Source organism: Erigeron canadensis, chromosome 6 (genome assembly GCF_010389155.1).
Source record: "Erigeron canadensis isolate Cc75 chromosome 6, C_canadensis_v1, whole genome shotgun sequence".
Classification (NCBI taxonomy): domain Eukaryota; kingdom Viridiplantae; phylum Streptophyta; class Magnoliopsida; order Asterales; family Asteraceae; genus Erigeron; species Erigeron canadensis.
Window position 1 is genome coordinate 6,119,573 of NC_057766.1, and position 12,685 is coordinate 6,132,257.

General features: G+C 35.6%; 1 protein-coding gene across 1 annotated transcript; it reads right to left on the minus strand.

Moving 5' to 3' along the window:
• Positions 1-8,420: 8,420 nt before the first annotated feature.
• Positions 8,421-9,239, minus strand: LOC122604218. The gene has a single exon (XM_043777112.1). The coding sequence runs from the start codon at positions 9,237-9,239 to the stop codon at positions 8,421-8,423; it is 819 nt and encodes a 272-aa protein (XP_043633047.1).
• Positions 9,240-12,685: the final 3,446 nt, after the last annotated feature.

A 12,685-nucleotide genomic window follows, 5' to 3' on the forward strand; every position in this document is an offset into this window, starting at 1 on the left:
CTTCGCAAGCATCTTTACACCAATTCTCTTTGCAAACAACTAAATCGAGGTATTGTTGGCAAACTCGTTCATTGCATGACTCCATACCTGTAAATTTCGAAAGGTATTATAAATTTGATAACAAATAATAACAAGTTACATACCATTCTAATGATATCTGAGAAAATGAATTCCCATATTAATTAGCAATCAATCATCTTCTGTCACCAATTATGAGTCAAATAACTAATCAAAAATAACTTAAACTTGTCACCACCTCATAGAACAACGCCTATCAAGGTTCATCATGTGCGTGAATCAGGGGTTCGTTGGGGGTGGCTACAAGTTTGGATATAAGATTAGAACCACTAGCTTGAAAAAAATATTTAACCTTACACCTTCGAATGATTTAAACCTAATTTACACTTTGGTACTAGTTGGCTAGAGCTTTGTGCAAACATTACTTATTTAATACTATTTTTTTTGTCACTCTAAATTTAGTTGGGTGGTCGAGATTTTTCATCTTAGAGAGAAAATCAATGTTTCATTTTTGACATTAATGGATTAATAATACATTTTGGTAGTTTAAGAGTAAAAATAATAACGGTGTAATATTCGTAAAACATATTTTATTTCCATATTTTATCATGTAAAAATCAAAAACATATACTAATATACAAACATATCGTAAAACCTTTTAACATTTGAAAAAAAATGTAAAAGAAAGTATATGTTATCATAAGAAATCGAAGAATCATGGTGACAACAATGGAGTTTGTCATGTTATTAGTTTTGTGATCAGTTTATAGATTGATATTAGGAATTGTATGAGGTTTTATATCCTAAATAATTTGACATATATCAAGCAAACTATCCTCTCCCCTATTTAAGTAATTAAGATTTTAAAATAATCATATTACCACTCATACTCCTAATTTAGCTCATGAATCCATCTCCCAACTTACAAATGTGAAAAGTGGGATATGAACCCATGTAGAATCTCTCACGGTGAAAACTTATGATTTGAACCTATGTAATAAATTTTTTAACCGTAAACATTAAGTTCTAAATGATTTACACCTAATTTACACTTTAATACTAGTTGATTAAAGCTTTACAAACATTACTTATTGTGTTATTTAATGTTTCTTTTGCCATTGTTGATTTATTTGGGTGGTAGAGGTTTTGTCTTTTAAAGAAAAAACCAATATTCCATTTTTGACATCGATAGATTTGTAATACATTTTGGTAGTCTAAGAGTAAAAACAATAACAATGTAATATTTTCTGTTAATAAAAACTTTAATGAAATTTTATCATGTAAAAGTCAAATATATGCTAATTTACATGTAAACCTATCATAAAATTTTCACATTTGAAAGAGGTAAAAAAAAAAGTACCTGTTATCATAAGAAATAGAAAAATCGTTGTGACAACAACTGAGTTTGTCATGTTATTGTGATTACTTTCTAGATTGATTCTATGAATTGTAAGTGGTTTTATATTACTAAATGATTCAACATGTATATTATATATAAGATATAGGGACACAAGGTCAAGACCGATGAATATTTAAATTTAATTTTCATTTAATGTACATAATAATATGATCTTCATATTTAATGTAATCACAACAAACTACCTAACAAAACTAAATCATCTAAAAACGATTGGGATATTATAAAAAATAAACCAAACTTGATTTGGCTATGTGAACAAGTCGGTAAGTTTTAGAGGAATTTTAGTGGGCCCAACCCATTTTAGCCAACCGAACAAAAGTTTATTCACACCAATGGAGATGGTCTTACAAGTGAACTATTAACCCTATTAGCTTAAAGGTCACATATCTTAATCTTATGTAATAAATTATATGGAGTATGAAAGTATGATTGTTATTTCATATATTAACTTAAAAATATTAGGAGGTTTATTTCTGATTCAATTTTAGAAATTAGTAACAAAATATATAGTCATTCTGGTAGATATAACCTTACTTTTATAATAATTAAACTATTTAAGAACATAACAAAAAATAATACGCTTGATGACAACTATATTCATCGCGCATAGCATGTTTGTAGTTAAATCAATGTCGATATTTCAGGGTAATTGCCTAGTTATACTTTTCTTTACTAGCTCATATATTCTAAAGTATTTATCTAATTATAAATTATACTTTTTTTTTTTTGTAAAGGTATTTTATGTCATTTCATTTAACTTAGACTATCTATAATGGGGGTGCCCTTAGGCGCCCTTAGGTGTTTTTGGATATCCTTTGCCGTTGAAGCTTGTACAAAACTAAGGATTTTTTAAAAGATGTCCTTACTTAAGGGCATGCCCTTACTTGTCCTTACCTAATATATTTTTGTTTTTAGTTGGAGGTAAAATGATATGTAAGGATATCTAAGGATGTTTGTATAGTTGGGGATAAAGTTATAGGATTTGAAGGATTTTATAAAGATATATAAGGATATGTAAGGATATGATATGTCAGCTCAAAGACACCTAAGGGCATCTTTAACATTGGAGATAACCTTATGTTTAGTTCGGATTTCAGTTTGTAACAGTGGTCTTGATATCTAGAAAAGATGATATTGCAACTAGTATCATTAAAGGTATGATTTTTCATCATAGGTAATTAGGGATTACTTGGTTATATTTTTGACCATGGTATATTCTGATGGACTCATGACAAGTGGTTAAGAAATTGAAGTGTTATAGTAATCAAAGTAATTCTAAGTGTTATAATTATCGTCACATCTCATGTTTCCATGTAAGTGGGATGTGACACCGTAATAAATATCATAAAAGAAAAAAAAATATTGCATTTTATTCGCATTTAGTTTGAATGTAATGAGTTAAAATTTAAATTAAATATTTTTTTTTACGTAGATGTAAAGTAAATGATGTAAGCAAATAAAATGAGATAAAAATAAGTTTATTATATTTGTGTGGAATGAATAGATGCTAGAAAATAAAAAAACATAAATTAAGAAAATTATGAAATGTAAAACTTAAAATGTGTAAGTAAAGTTAATTTATGTCATTTCATCTAAATCATATATAATTTGTCGTTTAGGGTTAATCTTGGATCTAGATAAGGTTATATTATATGTTCAATTAATATCATTAAAGGTGTTTTTTTACCAACCATTAATAGATTGATGTATTTTTGGGGACTTAAGACCTTTGGACATATTAGGTTCAAATCAAGGTGAGCAAAACGTTTCTTGGGTTGGAAACAGAAATCTTTACAAAAATAACCGGTTTCATTTGAAATTGGAGATCTGTACGTGAAAAGTCAATATAGCGGAGTCAAAATTTGTCGTTTGAATTGAACTTACAGTTCTTGGTGTACTTCCAAGTCAGAATCTTGTAAAATCTATGTAATTTAACAAACAAGATTCATATTCGTGTGAGATCAGGAGGTTGTTGGGCGTGTGTACTCATTAGTAAACTAGAACTTATGGATTTAGGAAACGTTGTGCATACGCACGCTAACTAGTCATCTTCGTAAAAATTCTGAATAAGGGGAAAACACTCAAAAAAAAGAAAAAAAACTAAGTGTACCTTGAAGTAATGAATATCATATGAGAAAAGTGAATATAGGTGTTGCATATCCAACTTAGGTGAAAAACCTCTCATATTTTATTTTTGAAATATTTTTTTATAATAAATAAATGATTGGGCCCCCAAAGTATGAACATAAAAGAAAAGAAACGCAAATTAGTTAAATTATACTTGGAAAAAATACGGCCAATTTTCGCCAAAAATCAAAGTTCTCAAATTTGAAAAATGACAAATTGAACCTTCTTAGAATGTTAATATAAGTCTATTGTATGAGTTTCAGGTCCCGGAAAGATCAAACGAAGCCTCGGTAAAAAAGTGTAAAAATTACAGAGGAGCACGGCTCTTGTGTCCTGCAGAGGCCGTCCACAAGAGCCGTCCTCTGCACAAAGGCTGTCCTCTTCAGGTTTCGTACTTTTGACACATTGAACAACTTTTGACCCCTTTTTCTCAAAACCGAGCTTCCGACAACTGATTAGCAACTTAGTTTTGATATAAATCAACTAACACTACATTTCCAAAAGTCTCCATACCATTCATTTATACAAACCAAGTTTCTACAAGTAAACGGGTCATCTTACCCATTTTGACACAATTTTCGCCCAAAGTGCAACTTTACATCTTTTCTAAAAAGTTTTACACCTGATCTTTTACATAATATAACAAAATATGACCATTAACCCAAAATGTACCAAGAGCCAAAAATAGAGGGATAACTAAGCCTCTAAACCCAAAAGCTTGTCATTCATCCATGAATGACCTAAATACCTTCAAATCTTGCAAGTCTTTACTTCAACCACTTCAAGCTCTAAATCAACACTTTCAAATCAACAATCCTAGTTCCCTCTTCCGGAACTACCTATAAAAAGGGTAAACAACTAAAATATAAGCAAAGGCTTAGTGAATATACTTGCATACATTTACGATTACGAAGGAGGGCAAGTACAAGGACTATTACATGTAACCTATGGCATCGTCATGACACATTTACATGTTCACCTTGCACACTAACAACACATATATGGATCCATATAAGCCAATCAATTACCACACATGGACTAACAACTTCAACATGGTGGTCTTTCCACACATGGACAAATAACTTCAACATGGTGGTCTTTCCACACATGGACAAATAACTTCATCATGGTGGTCTATCCACACATGGACAAATACTTCAACATGGTGGTCAATTGACCCAACATAAATATAAAGGTATGCAAATATACTCACCTCCTCCACAACAAAGACAATAACGCTAAACGAACAAGCACAAGCAAGCTTCAACCTCAACAAGAAAGACAATTACTTGGGGTTTTAGATTCACAATTCCTTCCTCCTTTTTCTCCCAATTTTCAGCCACCACCACTAAACCCACAAACCCTAACTTTGAATTCTTGAATAAAGATTACTTGATGGTGATGATTAATATGATTGTTCTTATCCTTGAATTGAAGGAATTTAGCTTGATTTTGAAAATGAAATGAAAGAGGATTGCATGTAGAATGAAAGAGAGCCAAAGTGGAAGTGTGAGTCAAAGGAAAAGGTGGCTGGCACCCTCCTGGCTCGCCACGCCCCATATGAATTTTTGGTATTAAAATACCCGCTATCCGCTAAAGTTCCAACTAAATTAACCCCATATTCAAAAATAAAATACTAGGAAATTAATTTAATGCCAAAACTATAAAAAGGGGTCAATTTCTTTTACCTTAAAATATTTGGGGTGTTACAACTCTCCCCCACTTGGAACGGATCACGTCCTCGTGATCCAAGCCATATGCAATGACGGATAGTAAACTAGCACATCATGCTCGGATTCCCAAGTACAATCGGACATCCTACCGTGCTTCCACAATATCTTATAAGTTCTCACCGTCTTGTTTTGTACTCTTCTAAGCTCTTCCTTGACTATGGCAATCGGCTCTTCAATGTAATTCAACTTATTATCGACCTCAATCTCACTCAAAGGCAAATAGGAAGACTCGTCGGCAAGGCATTTTCTAAGATGTGACACATGAAAAGTAGGGTGAATTCCCGACAACTCTTCCGGTAACTCCAAACGGTATACAACCTTACCAACCTTAGCCAAAATTTTGAATGGACCAATAAAACGAGGACTTAATTTTCCACGTTTTCTAAATCGTAGGACGCCTTTCCAAGGTGAAACTTTCAACAAAACACGATCACCTACTTGAAATTCAATCGGCCTTCTCCTTTTATCCGCATAAGACTTTTGCCGGTCTTGGGCCGCTTTCAACCTTTCCTTGATCACATCTATCTTCTCAATGGTTTTTAACACCTCTTCCGTGCCACCTATCTCCCGTTGGCCAACTTCTCCCCAACAAATTGGAGATCGACACTTCCTTCCATACAACATTTCATACGGTGGCATTTGGATACTCGAATGGTAACTATTGTTGTATGAGAATTCCACCAAAGGCAAGTGGAGGTCCCAAGTGCCTCCAAAATCGATTATGCATGCCCGCAACATGTCTTCAAGAGTTTGAATGGTTCTTTCACTTTGACCATCTGATTGAGGGTGATAGGCGGTGCTAAGCTTGAGCTTGGTGCCCATATTTTCATGAAATTTTCGCCAAAAGTGAGAAGTGAAACGGGTGTCTCTATCCGAAACAATGGAGATAGGAACTCCATGTCTAGCTACAACCTCTTTTACATAGATCTTTGCCAAAACTTCGGATGATGATGCCTCACGAATAGGAAGAAACAAAGCAATCTTGGTCAATCTATCAACGATTACCCAAATTGTATCAAATTGATTTCTTGGTGTCTTGGGCAATTTTGTAACAAAATCCATGGTGATCTCCTCCCATTTCCATTTGGGAATTTCCAAGGGTTGCATCTTACCATAGGGCTTTTGATGCTCCGCTTTCACTTGTGCACAAGTCAAACATTTCTCCACATACTTCACTACATCACGCTTCATTCCGGGCCACCAATATTCTACCTTAAGGTCATGGTACATCTTTGTAGCACCGGGGTGAATGGAATACTTGGATTTGTGAGCCTCATCAAGTAGGAGTTGTTTCAACTCACAAGAAAATGGAATCCAAATCCTCCCAAAACGTAGGGTGAGGCCACGAGAATCCTTAGTAAAATATTGAATTTGACCTTGAATTCTTTCTCTTTTAGGATCCCGTTGTAAGGCCCTTTCTTGAGCTTCTTTAATTTGATCAAGAAAATCGTTGGTGATCAAAACCCATAGGGGAGAAACAACTAAAGCATGATGAGAACTCTTCCGACTTAAAGCGTCCGCCACAACATTAGCCTTTCCGGGATGGTACAAGATCTCACAATCATAATCTTTCAAAAGATCTAACCATCTTCTTTGGCGATTGTTGAGATCTCGTTGCTCGAAGAAGTATTTGAGGCTTTTATGATCGGAGTAAATGGTAAATTTGACTCCATAGAGATAATGACGCCAAATTTTCAAAGCAAAGACCACCGCCGCTAACTCCAAATCGTGAGTAGGATACCGTTTCTCATGCTCTTTCAATTGCCTCGAAGCATAGGCAATGACTTTACCCCGTTGCATAAGGACACAGCCAAGGCCATTAGATGATGCATCACAATACACCACCATATCTTCAAGACCATCGGGTAGAACAAGAACCGGTGCTTGACTCAATCTTTCTCGAAGTTGTTGGAAGCCATCTCTTGTTCATTCTTCCATTCAAACTTGATGTTCTTTCGGGTTAACTTGGTCAATGGGGAAGCTATTTTAGAAAAGTCTTGAATGAAACGACGGTAATAGCCCGCTAGACCAAGAAAACTTCTAATTTCCGACGGATTCTTTGGTTGCTCCCACTTCATCACCGCATTAATCTTAGCCGGATCCACCATAATCCCTTCACTATTAACAACGTGACCAAGAAATTGCACCTCTCTTAACCAAAACTCACATTTGGAGAATTTGGCATAGAGTTTCTCCTTACGTAAAGTTTCCAACACTTCCCCTAGATGAACTTCATGATCGGAGGAACTTTTGGAATAAATGAGAATATCATCAATGAAAACGATCACGGACTTATCGAGCATAGGACGACAAACACGGTTCATGAGGTCCATGAAAGCCGCGGGAGCATTTGTGAGTCCAAAAGGCATGACAACAAACTCAAAATGACCATAACGAGTCCGAAAGGCGGTCTTAGGAATGTCTTTTTCACGTACTTTGAGTTGGTGGTAACCCGAACGAAGATCAATTTTAGAAAAATATGAAGCTCCTTGAAGTTAATGGAATAAATCGTCGATTCTAGGCAAAGGATACTTGTTCTTTACGGTGACTTTGTTGAGTTCACGATAATCGATACACATCCACATGCTACCATCCTTCTTTTTGACAAAAAGTACCGGTGCACCCCAAGGAGAGTTACTAGGTCGAATGAAACCCTTATCAAGTAACTCTTGGAGTTGCTTCATCAATTCTTGCATTTCCGTTGGAGCCAAACGGTAAGGAGCTTTAGCAATGGGGTTAGCCCCCGGAATGAGATCAATGTAGAATTCAACTTGCCGTTCGGGAGGAATGCCCGGCAAGTCTTCAGGAAAAACGTCGGCATATTCATTTACAATAGGAATGTCTTCAATGGATAGAGGTTCTTTCTCAACATCGACGATGTGAGCAAGATAGACATGACATCCATGAGACATATAGCGTTTGGCACGAGCAAAAGTGCATATGGCAATGGAACGTTCCTTTCTATCACCAAAAACTACCAAGTCTTCTCCTTTAAAATTCTTCAAATATATCGCCTTTTCATCACACGCAATTTTGGCATTACAAGAGCTCAACCAATCCATGCCCAAAATTACGTCAAATTCTCCCATCGGAAAAGGAATTAAATTGGCTTGAAAGAGCTCCTAAGAAATCTTGATCTCACACCCTTTATAAACATCCTTCACAAATTCCATCATACCATTTCCAACCTCAACTTGCAAGGTATTTTCTAGATACGACTTAGGCACGGGAATAACATGAATTACCCTAGTGGCAACAAATGATCTATTTGCCCCCGAATCAAAGAGAATACGCATAGGCACATTATATACAAGAAATGTACATGTGACAACGTCATCCGTATTTCTTGCTTGTTCCACCGTGAGTTGAAAAGATCTTCCACATGGATTTTCGTGAGCTTGAGCATTCTTCCTTTCCGCTTCTTTCCTCCTTTCCTCAAGTCTTTCCTCCTCGGTCAATTTAGGACATGAGTTTCTCATGTGGCCCTCTTCAAAACATTTGAAACAATAAACGGGCTTTTGGGGCTTTGACCGGCACTCCCGACTAGTGTGCCCCAGCTTCCCACAAGTATAACAACCTCTATCTGTCGCCTTACATGCCCCTGAGTGATTCCTCTTGCATTGACGGCAAAAGGGAATGTTTCTTCTATGAGAGTTGTTACCGTAACTACCCTCTTGTTTGAACCGTTTGTTGGGAGAATTCACATCTTCGTGCTTCCTTATTAACTCGCCTTCATCCACCCTAGCCATCTCAATCTCGTGGTCCCTAGCCACATCCTCCAACATGGAGAAAGACTCCATTTGGCGTAGGCTAATCTTCTCTCGTAGGCTCTTTTTCAACTTCAAGTAAAATTGCTCTTTGAGCAATTGATCATTCTCTAGAAATTCTGGACAAAATTGAGCCTTGTCCAAGAATTGGGCTCGGAATTCGTTCAAGCTCATGGTACCTTAACAATCGTTGAGAAATTCGCTTCTCAACTTTGTTACTTCCGCTTCCGACCGAAACTCCTTGAAGAACATTTCTTTAAACTCGGGCCACTCTACGTTATCCAAGGCCCCCTTCTTGATTGTCAACAAGCCATCCCACCACCTCTTTCCACTATTTCTTAACATCCCAACCGCGAATACCACTTTCAAATGAGAGGGACATTGACTAGTACGGAATGCCCCCTCGATCTCGGATATCCACCGGGTACACACGATGGGATCACGGTCACCGTGATACTCCGGTGGGTGGCACACTTCAAAGTCTCAGAAGGTGAATTTCTTCTTGTAAGTTCTTTCCCCGGTCACTTCTACTTCCTTTTCATCTTCAGTTTTCTTGCCTTTATCTTTGGCATCACGCTTCTCGAACTCCCGTTGCACATTAATTGCAACTTCTTCCTTGATCATTTGGGCAATATGATCATTTACCGCCCCTTCCAATGTTTGATTTAGCCTTTTGAGCAAAACCGGAGTATACTTTTCAAGCGCTCTCCCAATTTGGTCTGAGATATCCATGCTATCTTCATTAAATATAGGCTCTTCTTCTTCGTTTTGTTGATGGTGTTCATCTTTGTTGTTATGTTGATCGGCCATACTATAATAAGATTTAGATAAACTGATTTAATTCATAATTTATCTTCAGACACTCAAACTAAAGCCAACCCTATAACTTTATACGAAACCGTTCAAGGTTTGATGCCGTTAGTTTATAAATCCGTTAGTATTCCAACCACAATAAGGCCGGCTTCTTATTGTGCTTCAAATACTAACAAGTCGATAAACTAGCATCATCAAACACATCTTTCGGTCCCATATAATGTTTCGGATACCTAAGGTCGAGTCTGAACTAAGGTTAAAGTCTAGGCACTCTCTAAACGAGGGTAAACCTAAATCCCTTAAACCTTGGCTCTGATACCAACTTGAAACGCCTCGACTCAATTTAGTCCTAAAAGTATGAACATAAAATAAAAGAAACGCAAATTAGTTAAATTATACTTAGAAAAAATACGGCCAATTTTCGCAAAAAATCAAAGTTCTCAAATTTGAAAAATGACAAATTGAACCTTCTTAGAATGTTAATATAAGTCTATTGTATGAGTTTCAGGTCCCGGAAAGATCAAACGAAGCCTCGGTAAATAAGTGTAAAAATTACAGAGGAGCACGGCTCTTGTGTCCTGCAGAGGCCGTCCACAAGAGCCGTCCTCTGCACAAAGGCCGTCCTCTTCAGGTTTCGTACTTTTGACAAATTGAACAACTTTCGACCCCTTTTTCTCAAAATCGAGCTTCCGACAACTGATTAGCAACTTATTTTTGACATAAATCAACTAACACTACATTTCCAAAAGTCTCCATACCATCCATTTATACAAACCAAGTTTCTACAAGTAAACGGGTCATCTTACCCATTTTGACACAATTTTCGCCCAAAGTGCAACTTTACATCTTTTCTAAAAAGTTTTACACCTGATCTTTTACATAATATAACAAAATATGACCATCAACCCAAAATGTACCAAGAGTCAAAAGGAGAGGGATAACTAAGCCTCTAAACCCAAAAGCTTGTCATTCATCCATGAATGACCTAAATACCTTCAAATCTTGCAAATCTTTACTTCAACCACTTCAAGCTCTAAATCAACACTTTCAAATCAACAATCCTAGTTCCCTCTTCCGGAACTACCTATAAAAAGGGTAAACAACTAAAATATAAGCAAAGGCTTAGTGAATATACTTGCATACATTTACGATTACGAAGGAGGGCAAGTACAAGGACTATTACATGTAACCTATGGCATCGTCATGACACATTTACATGTTCACCTTGCACACTAACAACACATATATGGATCCATATAAGCCAATCAATTACCACACATGGACTAACAACTTCAACATGGTGGTCTTTCCACACATGGACAAATAACTTCAACATGGTGGTCTTTCCACACATGGACAAATAGCTTCAACATGGTGGTCTTTCCACACATGGACAAATAACTTCATCATGGTGGTCTATCCACACATGGACAAATACTTCAACATGGTGGTCAATTGACCCAACATAAACATAAAGGTATGCAAATATACTCACTGTAACATCCCAAACTTTTCAAGTTTGACTATTTGACTAGACCGTTAGTTAACGTTAGTTTCCGTCAAGCTTATGATTGGATAATGTGATTAAATGTTTATGTTTGTTAATATGGTATGCCTTTTTATTGATGTTTAGATGGAAAACAAAGCTTTGAGGGGGCTAAGTGTGCATTTAGAAAACTGTAGGTAACCTATTGCTATTAGGGTTAATAAACCGTAAATCTGGTATATATATAGTTCGTTTTTCCCTAGCTTTTGGCCGTCGAAACTCACAAAAGTGGTGCAGAGAAAAAAAAAGGCTACATCCAATTTAATTATTTGGGTTTTCTATTTGTTTTAGTGATTCAAGATAATTAGGAAAGCAAATAATATTCATTGAGTTTTGCTGTGTCATGCTAGCCGCCGGAACATATTGATAAATTTCTTTCAATTCTTGCATCCAATAATAATAATTATACTAATAAGATCTTCTAAGTTTTCTTGTTCTGCGATCGAATTTATAGCAAAGGTACAAGACATTCGAACTATTGCTATTATTATTTTTATGTGAACAACTATAGACGATGTGCTTACTAGTTTGGTTATCATGATAGATATTATTGGTATGTCGGGATTCGGTGCGTAAGTTAGCGGGTAATCATAAGTATATGTATATAGGTTATTTACCATGCTCGTGATGCAACCTGACGATATAAGTACGTTTTTAAACAGCTTCATATAATAAGCACGTAAGGTAGTAATCATGTTCGAGCCATCTGTTAATATAGTCAAGATAATGGTTTCGTTACGATATGCGAGTCGGTATATATATAGTTTCTACGACGAGTAAGTGTCTTAAACGCGTTATTGTTATGGACATGTATAAGCAATCCTGAATACGTAAAGTCGAGTTATATGTATATATTTCTAAAGTAGCAAGTCTCGTAGTTTTTTTTTTTAGTTAACATAATCTATGTTGTTTGTTAAAAAAAAATGATAACAAACATTCACGGGTGTTTACATCGTAGAGGTCATGGCAGTATGATAAACTAGTAGTAATAAAATATTGTACAATATATAAGTTAGTAACAACATGAGAATGGATTATGGTTACAAGAATTCATGCACTATCAATTCATAAGTTTATTTAATTTAATTGCAAGATTACTTTGTTCAGAATTTGGCATGGACTCACGTCGCCATGATTTATTTTTATTCTCATGGATCATTGGTTGATTTTATTAAAAGTTCATTAGATCTTAAATGTAATTAGTGTAATGTTATAATTATCTAGACAATTAGCAGATTAAAGTGTGAAAGTTTAATAAATA

Excerpts from the sequence above, each read along its gene's own strand:
- LOC122604218 (XM_043777112.1), bottom strand. The coding sequence starts at position 9,239 with ATGAGCTTGAACGAATTCCGAGCCCAATTCTTGGACAAGGCTCAATTT.